We start from the raw sequence: 23,002 nt of genomic DNA, 5'->3' as shown, positions 1-23,002 counted from the left end.
TCTCCCATCACTTTGACCTTGGACTTTTAGACTCCAGAACTAAGAAAATAACTGTTGTGGAAACCATAGTCCGCACTGTTTCTCAGGGCAGGAGACTAATAGAGCCCCTGAACAGGAGGGTGGGGGAGGAGGGGCAGATGACGACAGGAGAAAAGCCTGACCTACTTGATTTTTCTACAAAAAAAAAAAAAAAGAAAGAAATCTAGATTCTTGGAAAGGGAGATTCTACTGGAAAGGTGAATTTTACGTTTTCACAGTCATCCTCTACATAGATTTTACTTACTCCCATGCCACTCTCGCTGCATGTCTAGACACACGTGGGTTCAACAGGAGAAACTGGTGACAGTGCAGCTAACATTAACGGAATGGCAACCCCAAATTAACAGTTGAGACCCTACGATAGAGCTACGCTTCATTGGATTTTTACATGTTACGCTTCATTGGATTTTTACGTGTAAGTCTACAGATTCCCATGAAGTGGAATTTGCCATTGATGATGTGCAGGATGTAAAAACAGCTGCTTATCTTCAGCACACTTCTTGAGTTGCATATGTTTGGGCTACTTAAAGAGGCCCCGTGGGGGATATAAACTTAGAAAGAGCACAGATGCTCTCATCTGATGAACAATTGGCTCACTCTTTGCCAATGGGCAGATGCAGAAAGGCTGTCAATCATCAAATACATTGCTTGGGGGAATGATTATGTTTACAAATATTGCATTTTGTTGTTATGGAATAAACGGAAGTTGTATTTGCTTTCAGTAATGTGCTGGAAAGCAATTGGCACATAGGAGACACTCAGAAAAACGTGTAGCATCGAGGCCTGCTTCTCTCTCCTGAGCCCAATTTGCCCAGGAACACTCATTGCTGGGATAGAAGCAAAGGATAAGTGCTGGAGGGCATACTATCAACAAAAAGGGTCCTTTCCAGAAGTGCTTTATCATTGCCAGGGTAAGAAGAGTAGGGAAAGCCACTGGGGGAACTCTCCTATGCCCGCTTGCCTAGCTGAGAAGTCCAGAGCTACCCACTACAATGTCCTGTATTTATTGATACACCTCCCACCCCCACCCCCAGGCTGTGAACCAGCCTGCACCCAGCAGATAATATCCAGGCCTGGATGTGTGGCCTGGGCTGGAGGCAGCTTACTTGACCAGCTTCACTGATTCATACTGCCTCATCTCTGTCCCCTAATTTTAGCCACACCAGATTTCTTGAAGCTTGTTAAATAAACCAGGCCTCCTATATGCCTGTGTTTTGTACCTCATCATCCCTTTGCCTGGGAAACTTTCCTCCATGTAGCCAACCCCACCCCACCATGAGGCCTATACTCTCTCCCAGCCCCTAGCCTGGGCTGGGTTCCCTGGCTCTTTGCCCCTCCTCTATATCAGAGTCCTGTTGCCCTTCAGCTTCTGGTTGAGTTTGACCCAAGAGGAGTAGCAGCAGGAAGCCACAAGGTGAAGGGGAAGAGAAATTGGGACCTTTTTTCCATGTTTCTTCCTTGCAGTAAAGTGATGACATTTCTTCATCAAAGCCCACAGTGCCTGTTTGGCAGCCCTCTGCTAGAGCTCCGGGCCTGGGGGTACGGTGGTGTCAGCGTCACTCCCCCCACCCTCCCCTTCCTTGTAGCCTTCCCTCTCCCTATCCAAACAGTGTCTTCATTAACTTCTCTTCAATCAGATTCTCTTCCAACAGTGTGGCTTCTCCCTCCCCCTGGGAGCCAGTACTGCAAGATCCCGAAACAGCAAACATGGGACTGTGATTCTTGTTACAGATCTGTCTCCCCTTCTGGGCTGGCTGGCCTTTGGGGGCCATTTTTTGTTGTTGTAATTCAATCGTCTAGCATAGCATTACGCTATGCTAATAGCTGGAGGCTCTTATGGAAGGAAAAGCTGAGGGGATGGAGGCACTTTTAATAAGCCCATCATGATACAATCTCTTAACGTAGTGACTAGTAAGAACCCCAGAAAAACGCCACAGTCCCTCGGGTGGGAAGAATCGGGTAACATGGGAATATTATCCCAGAACTAGGGGTTCTTTGCAGACAGCCTGGCAAACATGATACACTTTTGGCTAAGTTTCTGCCAGGAGAGGTTTGAGCAGAAAAACAAAGGAAAATAACATGTGTTTCCTCACTGCGGATTTATCTGATAATCTGCCTTGAGGGTGGGAGTGGATGAGGCCTTTAACAGGAGGACAGCATTGCTCTATGATTCAGGACTCCCAGGGATAGCATCTCTGGACCTCAGTTTCCCTATCTGTTGACCACCACAGTAGATGCCTAATAGCTCTTTCCACAGTGATGAGGTGGAGCACACAGACTTGCTTACTCAACATCCAGTCCTTCCTCTTGATAAGCATCACCCTCCCGCCCCTCCCTGGTGGCGCAATGGTTTAAAGCACAGCATTATGAAGCTCTCCGAAGCCACTGCAGCATGAGTTCAATCCTCCACAGGGGGAGCTGACCCACATGGCACAGCAGACCTCTCCTGACCCACCCACTGCTCCCCTCAGCAGTGTATTTCAGTAGATCTGCATTTTCTGCCTCACTCTGTCTCTGGTGAATCTTCTCACCTACCACACCTCTGTCCTATACCCCTGTCCTGTAAGCATAAATAAATAAATCTTAAAAAAAAAAAAGACAAAAGAAACACCCTCCCTCCTGTCAGCTTGGTGGTCAGCGGGGCTGACCACAGTCCTGACTTCAGGGGGCTCATGAGCCAGCTCCCCAGATGACACACTGGCCAAGGGGTGGTCACATGGCCCTGGCTCGGCTGAACAGCTTATCTCCTCTCTTTTAGCCATGATATTAGGCTCAGCCTGGGCGTGTGACAGATGGCCTGGTGTTTCTCAGGTCTGGGACCTGATAGAGTAGAGAATCTCTGTTTCAGCTAGCCTTGCTGAAGAGGACAGATTTAGGAGCTGCAAGTTGGGGTCTGGTGACCCTTGACGCCCCGGCATACATCTGTAGCTGAAACAGGTGCTTCCTAACAGCCAGAGCCAGTGGCCTCCCTTCCTTATTCCCTGAGCTTGGAGCAGTCTGAGTAGTGGCCTCTTCCACTTATGGCCAAAGGCGTCCTGACCTATATGGAAACTCCATTGGTCCTTGAAATTTTAATTTTAAGAAGGCAGAAACAAAAGACGACATATTGTATGATTCACTTTCTAGGAAATGTCCGGAAGAGGCAAATCCATAAACATAGAAAAAAGATCCGTGGTTTTCAGGGGCTGGTGAGAAGAGGGGTTGGGATCAGCCGCTAGTGGTTTCTTTTCCAGGATGATGAGCATGTTCTGAAATTAGACAGTGGTGGTGGCTGCACAACTCTGTGAATTTTCTACACCCCACTAAATCGCACGTTTTCAACTGGTCCATACATTGTAACTCAAGTTACAAAAAGGAGAAAAAGTAGACAGTGATTGCAGCTCCCCAGGGAAGGAAAGGAAGCCCTCACTTCCTTTGCCGTGACAGAAGAGACTGGAGCAAGCACTGCAGAGCCAGAGAATGTTTTATTTCTTGGAATTACAAAAGTTAGTGAAATACCAGGGGGAGGGGTAACACTATCATCTGGAGTAACAGAAGTAGCACGTGGCGGTGCACCCCAACCACAAACACAAATGGGGATCCCGCATCTTAAGGTAAGATCTAAGCAGGCGCCTATCACTCACTGGGGCTAGGGTACCTCATTTGATCTGGGAATCAGGAGACAGCCGTGGCAACAAGCCATGTGTGGTCGGCTGCTGCCCAGCACAGGTCTCTTCGTCTTATTGACCCGATGACCAGGAATCAAACACCAGTTTGGCCGCAACCGTGTCTTCCACCGCCATCCCTAGGGGGGACAGAAACCGGGTTCAGCTTATATCAGCATCATTTTTCCTGAAACAACTCAGACCTCAGGACTGACAGGTGCCTGTCATTTCCTGAGATCTGATAGAGTGGCAGAGCTGAGTGGAGGGACAGACTGGCCCTGGGAGCCCACCCCTGGAGGGCTTCTGCCTGCAGCAACTCAGAGGGCCACGTGCTCTCCACAGAAACCCTCTGCAAATCGGCAGGCAGGATAAGGCCAAAGACCTTGGGCAACGCTTCCTGTCTGGGTCTCGCTCGGGTTGGTCCCCCAGCTCCCTCGAGCTCCCTGTCTGTTCACACCTGTGTCCTCCACAGGAGACATCTTCTGAGTTTCCTTTGACATAAGTTTAAATGACTTACCGCCTGCACTTGCCACGTGCAAATTGTTCTACATCTCATTTAATTTGCACAGAAATTCAAGGTAACAGTAGTGAAGATAACGAGGCTCAGAGAGGGGAGGCCACGTGCCCAAGGATGCACATCCGGGGAGTGACAGACAAGGGAATCCCACCCAGGACCGCACAGTTCCAGAGTCCACACAACATGTAAATGATTGATGGGAATGGTGATTTCTCAATGACTCATTCCATCTCCACTGAGGAGTAAGCAGCCTCTGGGGGAGCTTGAGTTGGGGCCCTTACCCAGAGACTTGAACACCGTGGTCTTCTCACAGTGGGCTGGCTTCACACCCTTCACCACCTCTCCCAGCTCAGCGAAGATCTCAGCCTGTAAATGAACTACAATGACTTGGGGCCCAGAGTTCCTGTCCACTAGGGCTGGCTGCTAAAGCCAGACAGTGTGTCCCTGAACTGGATAGGAACACATTTGCTAAAAAGACCCTATTTAAGCCAGATGATGTCAGGGAGGACGCTGGCCCTTTCAATCCTACCTGGGTGGCACTGTGAACCCAGACACAGCTATGTGGTCAGGCCAGGCCAGGCAGCTCGTGCGGCCTACTCACTAGGACACTGGGTGAGTAAATAAGCCTATTCTTATCTGAACACTCACCGTGGCAGCCACCCCCACTCTTACTGCTATGTCCTGTGGCAAACACCAACGAGGCCAGGAAGTGCTAACAGTCCAATCTTTGGCCACACTGGGAAGTGTTCCAGGTCACAACAGGATTTTATTTCCCAACCCTGTTGCTCTATGGGGCAGCCCAGCCCAATGGAAAAGCTCATCAAGCTTCTCTCTCCAGGGAAAGGGAACTGGAAAACACACATGGCCACCATCACTACCACATTATTCTGGAAGACACTGGAGAGGGTTGCGACATATTCCAGAGCTGCCACCCTACAAATGGGGTGTGCGTGTGGGGTGTAGGTAGGCAGCAGCTCACAGGACAAGAGGCTCACCCCTGACAACCGGACATCTCCAGACTCTTTGAGGGCGGCCTCCTGGGAATCCACGTACAGCACGGCCTGTTTCATGAGCTCGTCATCCAGCTCTCGCCAGTCGGGTCTGCTGGCTCCAATGGCTAAGGCACAGGGAAATAGGTCTAAGTCTGTGCATGGTCACCAATGCAGGAGAGAAGGATGGGGAGCAGGGTGACAGAGGTCATAGTGGGGAGACATCCAGACTTGGAACACATCTCCTCGGCCAACTCCCTCCTGGCCAGCAGCCATGAAGAGCTATTAAGAGGCATAGTGCTGGTCATTTTTCCTTTTGCTATCTCGTCTCATTCTCAATGACTGAGGAATCTAAGCACCCATGTATTGGGTGTCCACTACCTGCAACGTGTACCTCACATGTCACCCCGGTCCTCGCAAGTACACTGCACGTCTGATTCCCATTCAAAAGATGCACAGCCCAAGGCTCAAAGAAGTAAGGGGCTGGCCAAAGCTCTGTATCTAGTAAGCATATCTAGCCCCCCACCAGAGCATGAAGGCCTTCCATGCCTCTTCCAGTTATTGGGAGTAGCGACTCCCCACACCCACAAAGACCCATCACAGAGACTTCCCTTGCAGCTTCATCATACCACACGCTCCTCTACCGCTGTCTGTGTTCTGATCAGTCATTCCCATCCTCAACCCCAACCACTTCTACTCATGACAGAAGGGTCCTGTGTCCGGGCCTGGGGAAGCCCCAATAAAGAGGAAACTGGTTTTATCCCAGCCCCCAGCTTTCACATCCTCTGAAGAGCTCAGAATCATCATAATGAATCCAAGGAACGAAGCCTCCTGGCACTGACACATAAGGTCACACAATCTGCACAACCTGGAGGCCAGGCAGGTAATGAATGTGGGAAATGCTGGTCAGACAGCCTGGACTGCAAACGGCGGAGACCGAAGCCTCCAGAACAAAGCCAGGCTGCTAAAGCAGACAGTCATTCAGCTCCAGCTAATTGTTGCCATGTGAGCATGCAGGCCCAGTTAGATACTCCTTTTATAAAAAGAGAAGCAGGAAACCTATTTGCATGTGTTATTTCTTGATTTTTAGAACACTCTAGGGTCCAAAGAAAACACCTCTACTGGCTGGATCCAGCCCAGGGTGAGTTAGTCTTTGAACCACGATAAAACCTTTAGACCAAAATAAGCGGCTTTCACATGCCCTCTCTCACCACCGCCCAGTAATTTCCACATATTCTCTCTCCTGCTGTTCTCTCTCACTCTAATTTTCAAAGAGAGTGGTATAAAAATGTCTGTTTTGAAGGTTGTTTGTGTCACGTCTGTAGAACAAAAGTGCTAACTAATGAGGCTCGTAAATAAATCATAAGCTAGTGGGAAAAGAACCCAGCTTCTCAGGCCATGCTCTCCCATTGCTGCTTCTCCCCCCACCCCCCCCCACCCCCAATCTTCTGAGTAGGGCAAGTTCTCAAAGGCTTGTGTGAGGGTACTTGGGCAGATGCAGGTGGTCCAGACAACTCAGGGGGGCCTGACACAGACAGGGCTCTGGCCGCACTCAATAGGGACCAAAATGAGTGAAGTCAGCCTCTCAGCCTGTGGGGTCTGGGGTAGGAGGAGAGAAGGGCAGGACAGCTGGCACCAGGTCAGCCCCTCAGTCAAGCTCTAAATGAAATAAAATCTGTGATGGTTGTTTCCCTGTCAGCGGCACTTGGAAGACACTTTTTCTGAAGTATATTTGATACCTCTGTGAATACATAAACCAATTTTGATCTTAGGCCAGGAATTATGAGACGTCTTGATTCAAAACCAAGTCAGCCCTTTCTGGGGGGGAGATGGAAAGTGTGAGAGGAATCCTACGTGAGGGAAAATCTCTCCCTCGTTGGCTTTAAAAATGAGGGGCCTGTGGTAGGGAACGGGGCCAGGGGATAGGGGGGCAGCTTTCAGAGGCTGAGAGTAGCCCCAAAGCAGCAGACACCTTCATCCTGCACTGTGAGGAACCTGCTATGACCCCATGTGCCCAGAACAGGACTCAGAGCTCCAGACAAGGCTGCCAGCTGGGCAACACCTTGATTTAATGCTGTGTGGTCAGAAACCCAAGCTGACCCAGACTCCCAAGCCACAAAAACTCAAGAGAATAAATAGGAGCTGTTTTAAGCTGAGAAAACCACCCCATTAGTCTGACTGAACATTCAGCTCTTATCTATTTCACCAAGAATACTTAACTTCCCAAGTCCTTCCAGTCTTCAGTTCACAAACACTGACCTAACCCATCATTTACCTGCCAACAAAGCCACTTCTTCTCTCCCCTAGACCCACACCTTCGTGCCAGTCCCACACAGCCTGAGATTCTCAATTGCTCTGACCCCTTCCTCAAACATGCCAGATTTTGTTTCCTTCATAGAACTTTGCTGCAGCTCTCTACTTCATCTCTTTCTTTAATTGTTTTTGTGTCAAGGGAATTAAGCACCAACAAGGCAATAACCTTGAGTGTGGGTGCACTGCGCATGCCCAGAGTCTAGAATAGCACCTGGCCTGTGGCAGGGAATCCATAAACATTTGCAAAGGAACCCATAATTGTGATACATTGCTCTTGTCTGCTCATCTGCCAACAGGCAGTGAATTTAGCTTTTGATTTCACACTGGTTCTTGTTACTGAAACATGGGGAACCCATAGCATGGTTAAAGACCTAGTCTTCATGCTCCTCCACCAGAATCCACTCTTCTTATTGAAACATAACATGGAGTATTATTTATATACTAGGGCTTCAGTTGAAATCCCAGCTCTGCCCCCTAAGATCTCTGACTTTAGGCAAGTTACTTTATGCTTTCATGCCTCGGATTACTCACCTGTAAAATCGGGGTTATGAAAACAATAGTTCCTACCTCCTCAGACTTTTAAGGATTAAATGATGGACTACACATAAAGGATTTAGAACAGCATTTGCAATAGTAAATATTCAGTATAAACCAGCTCTTACCATAACCCCCCAGGACCACTAGAAGATCTTTAGAGGCCCCCACAGCTCTTATGTTTTGAACCTCCCCTCATTTTATCACATATTAAAAGGCATCCATGTATCATGCCAAATGTCTTTTGCATGGAAATTTAAAAAGACATTTTTTGTAACTCTAAGTGTTAACCATAACCAACTGAATTTATTAGTTTTAATTTGCATTTTTTGTTTCATATTGCAGAATGAATACTGAATTGTAGGGCTCCTGTGTTTCGAATCCCCTTTAAGAAACTTGGGTGCTTTGCATGATTGAGTCAGACAGTCCCTTGGTCCAGCCTGGGATCCAGTCTGGCCTCCATCTCCCCAAGGCTCATTCAGCCACTCTACTTACCATTAATGTGAGCCCCTGGTTTCACCCATTCACCAAACAAAATAGGCTCTGTTGCCATAGTGACTGTGATGATCACATCTGCTCCAGCCACGGCCTCCTGGACCGATGAACAGACCTGCACATCACCCTCCACAGTGTCTGCAAATTTCTTTGCATTTTCCTTGGTGCGGTTCCATATCCTCACCTTCATTGGGGATAACAAGAGGGACTCATTTCACTGCTTACATTGCATCAAGTTCAAGGAGGGGCTAAGGGAATGTTGGGCCATGCAGGTAAGCTGTGGTGATTGAAAATATTCCCCATCCAGAACGGACACTGAATCAAGGTGCAGCTGCATTCTGGGCAGACACCTGGCCATATATTTGCAAGTGACCTTTTCTACCCCTTTCTGGAAGGAGGGGAATTTTGCATTTCTAGCCTGAGGCACAGTCTTGAGAGGTTAGCAGCATCTACATAGCTTAATGATTAGCTGAGCAAGTTCAGGAGCCAGGCAGGCCAGAAACCAATCCTTGCTCTATCACTTACTGCTAAAGTTTCTTACCTACTTCATTCAGTCTAGGTTTTTATGATGGGGTGGCTGGGCAAATGAAAGATCTGGAAGTTCGAAGAGTAAATGAAACAACAGGTGAAAAGGACAAGAGTGATGAGCATTTGGTACAATCAAGACCCTGGACAAGACTGGGGGTAGGTTATGAGCCTCACAGGACTTCCCAGGCAGCTTATCAGACTTATGAGTCTGGGGAAAGGCCTGAAGAATCACTCGTGAAGGAATATACCAGGTACAGAAATAAATGTTCTAAGTAAGCTCATCAACCAAGATGAAAAATACATGTACAATGGTTAACCAGTCCATCCTTCTTAATATCACACAAGGATTAGGTCATCTGGAAAGGTGACATGTCAATGAAAAACCAATGGAAAAAACAGGACATACAAGTGTGCATATCTCACATGATTAAACCTGGTATAAAACACTGATGACAGAAGACTGGAAAACATCAGCTGCTAATCTTTGAAAACAGGCAAAAGGGTGGTTTTCTTATGTTTTCTTCCTTATAGTCTACATTTCCCAATGCAAAGGCATCATTTTTAGCAATTTTTTAAAAAAGCATAATTTAATCTGCACTATACATAAGAGCAACACAACTTTCCCAGCAGGAGGTGTGAGCCATAATGGGGGCGCTGTCCTAAGACCTGTGATGGGGGTGGGGGGGTTTTGGTGTCCTGCTCTTCAGATCTCATGATCAGGCTTTGGATCCAGGCCTTAAGTAATCCTGAATACTTAAAGACCCCTGGATTCAACTAAGAGAAGTAGAGAACTGGGCTTAAGGGAGGACTGAATGTATACAATGGACATAACAGTGTTCCACTGGGTGGGTCACTCTGTCTTCAGGCAAGAAACTGCAAAAGGCTGATTCATGCCCATCCCCTCACAAGTTGCCCCCAACAGGACTTCTAGGTGGGTCATCGCTGTCTGGTCTGCACTGGACTTCCACTGTGTCAGCCATGTTGCCAAGAAGCACAAAGGTCATTGCCAGCACTCTCCCCCGGGCGCTCTCCCAGACTTACCTCCTTAAATGAAAACTGCTCTGAGAAGATCTCATAGTGGCTGTAGGCCTGGACCCCAGCCCCAAGGATGCACAGCACTTCACTTCTGGGGGGTTTCAAGAACTATTTGAGAGAAATGAGTTGAAAAATTTTAAGGATACTCCAGCAACCAGGAAATGGCTGGCTAGAGAAGGATAGTTTGGTCTCAGTGACTTCTGCCCCTTCCCTCCTCCTTCAGCTTCCTACGGTTTGGAGGGGTAGGGACTGAGGAAATATAATTTGGTGTTTGTTTCCTTCTGTTGAGTAGGGAGGGAGGAAGGAGCCTCCTTGGGGCTGGTAGGTGTGAGCCAATGCTTACCCTCTTTTCTCCTTTAGCCCAGATACTGATCCCTCGTGAGCTAGATGCTCCTTTGATATTTCCCTCTTAGCAGTGAAGAAATTGAAGTCTTGAGAGGTTAGGTAGCTGGCTTAGGGTCCTCCAGATGCTAACTAGGAGTTTCCCAAGGCCACACTCTTTCTCCTGAGCCCCACACTTTAGGGACATGACAATACCCACTCACAGAGTCCTGGCTTGCCTCTAAGAGCTCCTGGAAACCATGAGTCATTGCAACTCAGGATCCTCAGCTCCATATCTGAGCTCCCGTTTCTGAGGGTTCCATCTCTGTCTGACTTCTTTGGAAAAGGGCATGGAGCTGGCATTTGTAGTGCCTGATGGGCGTATGTGTGCCTGTGTTTGGGAGGGCGCTCAACAGTCAACTCCCATCAAATGTCACGTCTCCAGGGGAGTCTTTCTGAATTCTCTGATGGAATTCACCAGTACATAACATTTATTTATTATAGGTTTGTTCCTGGGTTTGGGGGTTCGTCGTCCTTGAATATGGCCATGAACAAATTCAAAGCCATGTCTAGGCAAAGCCAAACAAAGCTCATTTAGATAGTGCACCCAGTCGTGGCCAGCAGAGTCCAAAGGAGAACAAATGCAAGGAAAGTTGGGGACTCCAGGCTTAATGCGCTACTCACCCCACCCTTCCCCACCCTTCCTGAGGTGTAGTGTGCAGACAGTCCCGGGGTGTTGGTTTATCAGTTGCTAGGTCAATGACCTTTCTGTGCTCCAGGGATGCAGTTTTCTCAGTCCCAGCAGCAGGCTGGGGTAGGGTGTGGCTTCCCCCCTTTGCCACTTCTTGCTCTCCTTGGGCTTTATCAACCTGCCTATAGGTTGGGGTGTGGGACTGCCTTCTCCCCTCTGGGCAGCTCTGGGCTCTCCCAAGTGGCATTGGACCTGGCAAGACTTCCCTAGGGTCCTGGGCATATTGGCTGTTAATTTTCTTTAGGCACCATCCTCCCTGCTCTAACCGCCTAAAACATTTATTTTCTTGTGCTGATCTGTAAGCTCCATGAGAATAGAGATAAAATGAGCGCACTGTCTGCTATTAACTAAAGAAATAGAGCGAGGTTTCTCAACCTCCTCAACTTGAGCATTATGGACCCTTGTCTGCCAACTGGCCCGTGCACTAGAGGCTGTCAGTGGCATCCCTGGTCTTACCCTTCAGATATTGGCATCATCACTTTGTTCCCAGCAACCCTTATTGTCCTTCAAATCTCAGCTCAAATATCCATTATGCAGAAAAACCTTCTCAAATCCCACGTTAGAGCTAACCCCCCCCCATTTATATTTTTGTAGCATTCCACCCTTTTCATTCAATGCCTTTGTCAAATTTGTGGCTTCACATTTATTGATAATGGTCTTTGCATATCTGTCTCCCTAGAATATCTGTGGATTCTGTGCTGGGTGATGGCAGGCAACGTATCAGGTGTTACTCACCCATCTACTGCCCAGGATGAGTGCAGGGGTTGGCACGTGGTAGACATTTGTTGCATAAATCCATGCCAGGGGTATACATCCTAATGTATATTGGCCCCTTGAGGGTAAGGGTATGTGCAATCCACAGTTAGTGGTCTGTGATATTTGAGAGCTTCCTATACTTCTTACCCCAAAAATCTCAAATGAAAGAGAAAATGTGGGAAAGAAAATACCCTACCCTTGCCAGGCAAAAAAAAAAAAAAAAAGAAGATAGAGACCCTTTGTTCCATGTTTCAGTAGTTCCTCTCAGCCACTGGGGATAAATTGGGAAGTTTTAACCCAAACTTTGAAGCATCATGCAACGATTCTCGATTCTTCTGAGAGTGTAGATTTTTATCAGTGCCACAAAGTACAGTGTAACTGAGAGCTGGATCTAGACTGATTTGGTTGCCAAATCTGGTTGATCCTTAGAATCAACAAGAAACATTAAAAAAAAAAAAACTAGATTCTGGGAACCCCACCATCAACAATTTTGATTCTGTGACCTTGGAAATCTTATTTAAAAAAAAAAAATCTCCACAATATGTGCTGCATAGCTTGGCCTGCAAATTACTAACCTCGGCCAAGATTTCCAGCTACCCGGGTTTTGTGACTTCAGGAAACCTTAGACTCCATTTCCTTCTGAGCGAAATGAGACTAATAATATTAGCTCTGCCTTCTTCCCAGAAGATCCATCAAGACGTTGGGCTTGGAATTGGAAATTACTTTGTAAAATACCAAAGAGCTTTACACAGCAAGGCAGAATTGTCAGAGTAACTTGGTTCCTAAGTTACCAGCAAACGTTTCTCAAGGAGCTCCTGATTATTTCTATCTGAGCTGAGTCTCGATGTAATTTAAAAACCAGTTCATCTACTCCCTATGCAATGAACAGATTAATCCTTGCATTCTTCCCCCCATCTCATGTGTTTAGAGGACCTTCACACCAGCAGCCTGAACAGTGGGTCTCTGCTGCCCCATCTTACTCCTCCATCCCACTTTTTTTAAGCACAGGTCTCATGAATCAGCATCCCGGGACTGATGCATTTTATGTAAACAATTCCATATTCCAATTGGCTTCATAGATACTCAATTTTCTAAGCGTCCTCATCTTAACGCTAACCTCTCAAAATGTTGGCTTTACTTAGGGCTGTCCCGATGCTGGGGGACCATCCTCTGTATTGCCTCCTCGCCACTTTGGCATGATTTATGCCCTGCCTTCAGTCTTGACTCAAATGCCAGCTTCCCGGTGAGGTCTTTCCTGGATAATTTAAAATGTCACCCCTCCCCAATATTTTCAGATCTGCTTTATTTTCATCCTTCTAACACACGCTGTTTTCTCGTTATTTTTATAACAAATTGCAGCATCTTAATTAGGCTAAAAGGGGGCTGTTGGAAAATTATTTCTTAGCATCTCAAACTATGCATTTTATGTTTTATTTTATGGTTTCCTGCGTGTGAGCTGTTTTGCCCAGTGCCATATTCCTAGCATTTGAACAGTGTCCGGCACGTGGTAGGATCTCAGTCAGTGTGGACTGCATCAACCCCAGGGTTTAGCTGGGGACTCTTCGGTTTGCCCTCTGCTCCTTGTACAGAGCTAGCTCTAGCCAGGTGCAGCCACACTGATTTACCAGCAGCAGAGCTTACAGGGGCAAAAAAAGCAGTCCCAGGAGTTGGGACTGCCACTCAGTAGCTGTGTGATCCTGAGCCATTCACATAACCTCTCTGGGCCCCCTTCCTATGCTGGGCAAATGGAGATAATCTGTCTCCGGTCTCCTTTCAGGGTTGATGTGAAGCTCAGGAATAACGCATCTAAGGTATCATGCTCATTAAGTGATAGCTAGTAATTTTGTGAACCTCTGTGTGCACCTGACACCCCATATCTAGCATAAGGAGTTCTAGCTCGGTCCAAGGGAAGAGCAAATAAGTTCCTCCCTCCTTAGACTTTCCACCTGCAGACATCCCGCCCAAACAGCTCAACCGCCAGCACAGCCAATACCTCTCTTACCTTGGTGGCAATGGCAGACACTGCAGCTGTTCTTTTTGCAGTTATGACATTTCCATCCATGACCTTGGAGGAAAGGAGAGAAAAGAAATAAGGGACAACCCTATCTGCTACTAAAGCAGGAAGAAGCACCTCAAAAAGAGTAGTCCTAGAAGAACAGTCACCCTCTAGAGAGCACAAGCAGGTGCCAAACTAGCTCTAATTCCTCCTTACAAGAAACACAACTTGCAGCCAATATCTTAATTTCACCTGTAAATAAAAAGCTAGTGCCAGCCATTCAGAGGGCTTATGTGAGGATTAAAGGCACTGGCCAGACAGGAAAATGTCCAGCACATAGGATGCCCTCAAGCATTACCCATGTCCTATGATCCTCAGTGACATAAGTCAGATGAGGAAAGACTCCATTCACTCAGAGGTGGTAGAGAACCAAACAAATGAATTAACTAAAACAAAAATAAAATTTTAGACTGGTAGACTGATAAATAGATACCAGAAGGGAAGGAGTATGGGCAAATGGGATTACAGGAATCAATTATAAGGCAAAGACTAGAATTGGACTTGTAGTATGATCACATGTAATGTGACTTCAACAAAAAATTATTTTACATCAAAATTGTTTATTTTCTTTTCTTGCCCTAGGATTTTCAAAACACCAAACTAAGAGGCAACTTGAGAAATTAAGAGTAAGCCACTTGACGTCTGTGTAAGGGGCCCTGAGACTCTCTCCAGGAGCCTCCACTCCTGGTCATATGTGGGCAACGTGGATAAGTTGCCCAGCACACCCCTTACACTAACCTTCCCCAGGTGTTGCTGGCTAATAACACCCACAATCCTTTGCACTGCCTCCATTCAAAAGTTATTCATGTCAGTTGCGGACATTTGATTCCTTTGTGGGTGAGGATGCAAATCACTTGGCTATTGAGCAGACTGGAAGGATCTGGATCTAAGGGCTTGTTTCAAAGCCTCATCTGTCCTACTTTCTTGGGGAGCCACTCTTGGGAGGTAGTATGGATGCCATCTTGGATGAGTATAGGTTGGGAAGAGGTAGATACTCCTCCCATAGTGTAAGGAACAGCTGGTTTTCTTGGGGAGCCAGAAATTCAAGGAGGAGGGTCTAAGCTTCCAGTTGAGGCTTGGGTGAAATTAATGAGATTATCCCTGATGACAACACAGCTGGTCTCATGCAAGCCGGGAGGATGCAGGAATTGAGTATAAACTCCAGTCAGACATTCCTGGGCCCTTCACTAGCCAGCCAGTGACCTCAAGCGAATTGCCTCTTCTGAGCTTTGGGCCCTCATCAGGAATTGGGGGTGGGAGGTAGTATTTGTTGTAAAAAAAAAAAAAAAAAAAAAAAAAAACTGCCCCAGGGGGACCCTCTCAGAAATGGTAAGCACCCATAGTGGGAGTTAAAAGGCAGCAGAACACAATCTTAAGAGAGTATAGGCCCTGGATTTTCTGAGGAGGTTTGAAGTCCAGCCGTGCTATTTATTAACCACTAAACCTGGGTCTGTGGCTTGATTTCCTCACTGCAAAATGTGGGCAATGATATTACTTGCCTCTGAGTGGTTGTAAGCATTGGAACTTAAAATATGTGATTTTTTAAAAACGGGGCCTGACCCACAAAAACTGCTGGATAAAAGGGCTTCTGCTGGTGGTTGACGCTATCGTTCTATGTTAAAACAGATCACTGCCCCTCAGGCAAGCTCCAGCGACTGCAGAACAGTCCTCTTCCAAGTTGCAGAGTCCCTAAGAGAAGTTTTCTTGGCTACGGGGTTTGTTCACGCTGAGTATTTGTGGGAATTGATACAGGATATGCACTAGTGAAAAATGCGAGGTTATTGCGTCCAGTCAAAAAGACGCAGAGGCAGTGGGCCCTGAAGTGTTGTGCCTGGTGGGGAAGTACTGGAGACAGACACAGTCACATTACCGGCACTGCTGCAGATTCAGCAACTGAAGAGAGGGGTCTCCGTAGTCACAATCAAAACTCTCCTTCCCAGCTCTGGAGATCTAACTTCTAAGCCCAGTGGGGTCCCCTCCACCCCAGGTTGGGATTTGCTCACCGCCAGAAGAGAGCCATTGCTGGGCTCAAAGAGAAGCACAGTGGCCTGGTGGGAGGGGACGCTGGAGGAGGCGGTGTGGCCCTCGTAGAAGGTGACCAGCTTGGTGGTCAGCGCGTCCTCTGCGGTGCTGTAGGCAGGCATGACCCCCAGGAAACTACAAAACGAGAGGACGCAGCTCCAACTCCTTCCCACCAACGCAGGTGGGGACGGGGTGCCCCACCAACCACCCAGACACCCTTTCTGCAGCCCTTTCCCTTCCCCTGCTCCTCCACCCTTCCCTCGGGCAGTCGGAAGCATCTGGCTCTGGAGGACCAAACCCGCAACAGTCCCCTCTTCTGCTAGCTGCGTGCCCTTGGGTAAGTCACTTGACATTTCTGAGTCTCCGTTCTCCCAGCGGGGCAATGAAGGCGTCCGCCCCAGCCTCCCCGGAAAGGCTAATGCACTAAACAAGGTAACTCCTGTTACCTTGGCGCACTCTTGGCAGGGTGGGTGACACATAAAAGGTGGCAGTTGTTCTAGCAGTGAGACGGTGCTCTCACCGCTTTCTTTCTTTCCCCCACCGCTCCCCTCGCACCTCCTCCTCCTGCTCCTCCTTTCTCCAGCCCCTGGCCCCGCCTTCCTCACTCACCCCCTGTGCTTGGTCACTGGCACCACGGTGCGCACGGGCTGCATGACCCCTCCGTCCGGGCCGCTGGAGAAGTTGGCCAGAGCCACCTCCAGAGGCTCGATGAGGAGGCTGGCGCTGCGGAGATGTGCCTGCACCTCCGCGGCGCCCAGGAACGCTGGTGCCCGGCTCATGTCGCCGCCGGCCTCGAAACTCAGCGGGGGAACCGCGCTGGGCCCGGGGAGCTGCCGCGCTTAAGAAGAGGTCGGCGCGCTGGGGTGCCGCCTACTGTCACCGCTCCCTGCGGGGGGCGGAGCAATGACGCTCCCCGCCTCCGGCCTTTCCCGGGGTGGGAAAGCTGGACGGGTTTCCCAAGATTGGAGTTGGGGCGGCGGACTGGGAGTTAAGTTTTCTTGGGTTCATCTTCTCAATCCCTATAATTAGCCGTAGCCACAGGCCTTGCAAAACGTGTTAGGAGAGGGCTTTAGCACCCCCGACCCCCAGCTTCGCTATTTGCTCTTGGGTGGTCCTGCCTGGGAAAGAGTAGATGCGAGATCTGGGCAAAGGATGGCAAGGCTCTCTTTTTGCTTAAATTATTGCCTGCTGCTAGGAGATCTTAGATGAAAGGAAATAGAGGGTTATTAAAATACATTTTTGCTTTCGATTCTGTCCCCATCTGGAGTCTCTTATCCCAACCACCCTCCCACCTTTCTTTGGAAAGGAGTAGCATGCTCAAAGAGATGAAACATTTAGAAAGATGGGTCTTGCGCCAAAGTGTGAGATGAAACAGATGAACCGGAGTGTAGCCTGGGAGACAGATCAGGAGAACGCGGTGCTTAAGTTGTGCTGCCTGATATTTTGGCTGGGCGCTAATTAGAGCATTTCTCAGGAAATAGTCACATCGTAATAAAAGACAGTGCATGGGTAAGTGTCAAAATATGCACCAACGAAATAAGAAATCCTATATAACGTACTTAATACAGTGTGCAAAGTAGGTGCAACAAACGAACCTCTTAGATCATCAAATGAGAGAAAAGGCTGCAGTAGTTGGGAAAAGTTAACTTCAGAAAAGTTGATTTGTTGTTTTCTTTTTTGTTGCTGTTGTCAGCTTACCACTCCTGAGAAACGCATGCCCACTGCTTCTGGGCTTTTGGGCTAAGGTCAAGTGTGGAAATGCATGCCCAAGGCTACTGGAAATCCAGTAATGTTTATAGCCCATTTATTGTAATGTTACAATTTTTATTAGGCAGTGTTTCTTGGGGTTAAAAAAAGTAAAGGTCTCCCTCACTTTTAGAAAGTCTGTATTACACCAAAAACAAACTATTTGCTTTTTTAAAAGACCTGCATTAGTACCTGTTCTCACTAACTTAAAGAAATCGGAAGGGGACTTTCAGTTTTACAACAAAAGGCAAAAATCATAGAGAGCGGAGTGTTAGTTTTGCTGTCTCCTCCTAGATCCCATCCCAGACATGAGAGAAGCCCCAGGGAGCCCTTCCCGGGCAACTATTTTACACACGATCATGTTCTTCATGTTAGAGTTAGAGTTTTATGTGTCATTTCGTATGAATTGGCAGGTTAATGTTTGGATCTACAACACTCAAAAATTTAATACATAAATGAATCATAACTGTTCTTCACTTTATGCCATTTCAGCTTACGAATTTTTTCATATGAATGCGCTAAGCAGTTTGATTCATTATTCTTGAGAAAGCAGCAAAACCAAATGCTCACTAACTAAAAAAGGTATGAAATAAGAAAGCCAGATGTGTATTTGCTACCATAGTGAATTACAGATGTGAGTACTAGTAAAATAAAAATAACAGAATTTATTTTTAGTAAATTCTGTAAGAACAGGACTAGTTTGGAAATTATCTTCCTTTGAAAGCTGTGCATAACATCATCCAGGTCTCACTAAAGAAATATGGGGAAAATTGGTGCTGTTTCATTTAGTTTTGTTGGGACCAGAGACACAAGCAGCTAACTGTTCCCAAAGCTCCAGTCTTCTCATAATGTAAGTTATGTTGGGTTGCGGTTAGGATTTGTATCCTTAACAGTTAGAAGGGCAGGGAGAAGGGAATTCTTAGGTTATTACATGTGCCAGAAGTCAAACTGCCAGCCTGTGCAGGCTCTCATCATGTCGCCTTTATTACTTACTTAATGTAGTATATTAAAATTTGTACTGTCTTCCTGCTTCAATAGAAGCAAATTTAGCTTAATGAATATGAGGGTGCTATTTCAATCATTTCCAATTTGCATCAGAATAAAAGCATACCTATTTAAAAGGCAGTGGGCTGGTGAACCTTTTCAAATGCACTTCCTTATCAGGTTTTGGGTCATACTACCCTGATAAAGTTTAGCAGCCAAATATGTGTTTCAGATCAGAAGCCTGTGATCACCTTTGAAAAGAAGGCACCATAGAAAGGGGGGGTGGGGTGCGGTGGGGCAGCTTCTCCCCCCTTCCCAAGACTGCTGGTAGCAGATGTGGTTCTGGGAACACAAGTTTGGTGACCAACTGTAGAGCAATAATCTAGAATCTAGATTAGGAGATGATTTTTGTACTGTGACCCCAACGGTTTGTACAACAAACACTTCCCTGCGTCAACTAGTCCAATGGGAAGGCAAAGAAGGTAATTGAAACTGTGGTGTCACTCTCCTTCGCTGTGGCCATGGGTTAACACCTTTGGGTGATATTGTAAATAAAAACACATCTGGTTTTCTTATTTCATACCTTTTTTAGTTGGTGAGCATTTGGTTTTGCTGCTTTCTCATTTTGAACCAAACTATTTACTGTTTGCTTTCTGTGCTTAGTTTACTCAGAGGTTCCACCGAAACAGTGGTTGAGATTATTAGATACATTTAGGGATTTATACAAATGATCACATTAGTTTCCCACTTTAATTCATTAATACATTGTATGAACAGATGATCTAACATCCCACTTTGTTTTTTAGTTTTCTTCTGTTTTTTTTTTTTTAGTTTTCTTTTAGCTGCTATCCCCATAATATCACTTGGCATAAGAAGATTAGGAGCTGTGGGCTTAGTGTTACCCAAGCAAGGGTACTGGGGTCGGCCAACTTATATTTGAATCTTGGATATGCCACTTGTATGTATTGGATGACCTTGGAGAAGAGACACAGTTTTCTCAACTCTAAGATCAGTTATCAGTAGTAATATAAGAACCAACCTCTGGAACTGAGGCATAAATGAAACCACTTTGGCAAGTATTTAGCTGGTGGTGTTGAACAAGAATTATGAATAAGTATATTAGTAAGTGTCATTTAAATTTTTAGTAAAATAATGAAACTACTGCTGATAGTAATGTTTTACATATATTATTAATAAGTTCATTAGTAATAGAGGGGACAGTGATCAGGCTGCTGGGTTAACTTTCCCTGGCCAGGGGTTTCCAAGACCTTGCCATGGGACAAGACTAGAGAGATTGCAGGCCCCTCCTACCCTGCAAGAACCTTCTGGAAGTTCCCAGCTAAATCCTGATAGATCCTGGGGAGAAAGCCTTTGATGCCCTGACACTGTCACACACTGCTCATGACAATAGGGCAGGGCTGTCACTAGCTGGGTGAGGGAGTCCTCACCTCCAGCATAGAATTCAAGAGACTCTCAGTACTGAAGATTTTTTTTTTAAAGATTTATTTATTTGTGCATACAGAACTGGGGTACAGGCCAGAGGCAGCAAGAGACTTCACCAGAGACAGAGTGAGGAACAGAACTGGCAGACTGATGAAGTACACTGCTGAGGGGAGCAGCGGGCGGGTCAGGAGAGGTCTGCTGCGCCACGTGGTCACCTCCGGGGCAGACGGGGATCGAACTCATGCGGAAGTGGCTTTAGCTTCTTAGTGCTGTGCTTTAACCCGCTGCGCCACCAGGGAGGGCCTGAAGATTTTTGAATGTCATGTTGAAAAATAAAACACCGAACAATGAACAAAATATCAAAATTAGGATTACTGATTTTTCCTTTTATTCCGACCTCCTAAAGTACTCCTCCTGATGCTTTTTTATTTATATATTTTTATTTTGAAAATATTAGTTTCACGTCAACTGTTACAACCACGACCCCTGATTCCTAGTTTGGATCTTGGGCAGGTGGGGTAGGCGATGCGATGAAATATTTGGGATTCCTGGGGAAGGTGGAGTCAACCTTTGGTGGCTGCGCAGATGGGGCAGAGAGCGCATGCGCGGGAAGGAATTCCAGGTAGCCTAGGCTAAGATGGTAGCGCACGCGGGATACCGGGCGTGTTTCGCGCCTTTTTGGGGGTCCAAGCCAGTAAACGGGTCATAGGTCACGGTCACGAGACCCCCCCACACTGTGGGGCAGTTGGGGAGAGCGTTGCGGGGAGGCGACGGGCCTGCTCAGCCCTCGAGGCCTGAGAGGTGAGTGCTAAGGGCCCTGCTCCCTGAGGTGAGGTCCTCTGCCCCCACTGGAGCCCAGAAACCAACAGCGTACCCCCAACCCCGCCGCAACCCCAAAGAAGATGAACCCTGAAACTCCCCCTGGACATCTCTAGTCGGTTTATTGCGTTTTGCCGTTTGTTTCGGTTGGAGCTTAATGGCTAGGAAGGAGGTTCAGTCCACTTTGGTTCTAAGTATTAATTTGTAGAGTTGAGGTAAAATTCACCCTTGTAAAATATTAGCATTCTGTGCCTTTTCTTACACTCACAGTGTTTCTTACCGTCCCCACGTGTTCCAGAACATCTTTATCATCCCTGAAATCAGCCCCTGGCAGCCTCAGTATTCCCTGGGGTCTCCAGCCCCTGGCAGCCACTCATCTGCTCTCGGCTGCTCAGGGCTGGGGTGGGGTTGGGGGTGGGGTGCAGTGCTGGGCATCTCGTATCAGTAGAATCCTGTCACCTGTGGCCTGTGGTGTTCGGTGGTGTTCGCCTTTCACTTGGCATGACGTTTTCAAGCTTCATAACCTGCTCATCCCACTTTTGGATCAGCCACATTTTCTTAGCCCCTCGCTAGTTGATTGACTGTTGGATTGTCACCAAGTTTTAGCTGGTCAGAACAGCGCTATGGACACTGGTGTGCATGTTTTTGTCCAGACACCCATTTTTTCTGTTCCCTTGGGTATACACAGGGGGAGTAAATAGTAGGGTTTTAAGGTAAGGTATTTAACTTTTTTTTTTTAAGATTTATTTATTTATGCATACAGAACTGGGGTACAGGCCAGATGCGGAGGGTGATAGGGTTCACCAGAGACAGAGCGGGGAGCAAAACAGGCAGATCGACGAAGTACACTGCTGAGGGGAGCAGCGGGCGGGTCAGGAGAGGTCTGCCACGCCATGTGGGTCAGCTCCGGGGCAGGCGGGAATCGAACTCATGCGGAAGCGGCTTTAGCTTCTCAGTGCTGTGCTTTAACCCGCTGCGCCACCAGGGAGGGCCAGGTATTTAACTTTTTGAGGGACTGCCAGACTGTTTTCCATAATAACCGCACTGTTTTATATGCCCACCAGCAGTGTGTTAAGTGGTCCAGTCTTCTACAAATAAACTCCGTATTTGTGATTTAAAAATTATTTAATTGTATTTACTTTAGTTATAAATGGTATATCACTGTGGTTTTCATTTGCATTTCTCTGATGACTAATTAAGTTTTTGAGCATATTTTCAGGTGCTTTTTTTGCCACTGTAAAATTATATTTTGGAGAAATGTCTATATATTCTTTCACTATTTAATTGGGTTTGTGATTTTGTTGTTGATTTGTTAAGAATGCTTTATATATTCAGAATATGTAACCCTTGTCAGATATGTGATTGGAAATACTTTGTTCTTTGTCTTCTCACTTTCTGGATCATTGCTTATTGCTTATTGCTCAAAATATTTTTAATTTTCATGAAGCCCAATTTATATTCTCTTTTGGTGTCATATGTAAGAATAAATTGTTAAATCCAGGTTATGAGGGTTTCCTGCTGTTTTCTTCTAAGAATTTATTGTGACAGCTCTTCCATTTGACTCTTTGATCCCTTTTAATTAATTAATTTTGTGTATATTTTATTGATTAGATGGCAAGCATCTAGCTTTGCTCTTTTGTAATTGTTCAAGCACTACTTGCTAAACAGACTATTATTGCCTCATTAAATAAGCTTGATATTTTTGTTGAAAACCTGTTGACTGTAGATGTATGGGTTTATTTCTGGACTTTAAATTCTATTCCACTTGCTTATTCCAGTGACATTGTTTTGATTCCTGTCACCTTGTTGATAGTACTGAAATCAGGAAGTGTGAAGCCTCAAACTCTGTTCATTTCTATCTCTTTGATTATACTTTTAAATTTCAAATTTTGTTTCAAAACTGCTTATAATTACCCATTTCAGTATTTTAATAGTGGTGGTTTTAAAGTCTATTTCAAATAATCCCAACATCTATGCCTTTTCTTTTTTCTTTTGCAAGGGGAAATTTTT

At 46.5% G+C, this 23,002-nt stretch overlaps 1 protein-coding gene across 1 annotated transcript; it reads right to left on the bottom strand.

Annotated features, from left to right (window-relative positions):
• Window positions 1-3,492: 3,492 nt before the first annotated feature.
• On the bottom strand, window positions 3,493-16,829 carry CRYM (crystallin, mu). The gene is made up of 8 exons (XM_004692083.2): window positions 16,610-16,829; window positions 15,982-16,135; window positions 13,925-13,987; window positions 10,101-10,202; window positions 8,532-8,715; window positions 5,196-5,317; window positions 4,482-4,566; window positions 3,493-3,823 (listed from the first exon to the last, which is right to left on the bottom strand). Exons 1-8 carry the CDS (start codon window positions 16,777-16,779, stop codon window positions 3,759-3,761), a joined length of 945 nt encoding a protein of 314 aa, XP_004692140.1. The 5' UTR covers window positions 16,780-16,829; the 3' UTR covers window positions 3,493-3,758.
• Between the last annotated feature and the right edge of the window lie 6,173 nt (window positions 16,830-23,002).

This window comes from Condylura cristata, unplaced genomic scaffold (assembly GCF_000260355.1).
Source record: "Condylura cristata isolate star-nosed mole 26May11 unplaced genomic scaffold, ConCri1.0 scaffold00032, whole genome shotgun sequence".
Taxonomy (NCBI): domain Eukaryota; kingdom Metazoa; phylum Chordata; class Mammalia; order Eulipotyphla; family Talpidae; genus Condylura; species Condylura cristata.
This window is presented reverse-complemented; position numbering and strand designations above follow the sequence as displayed.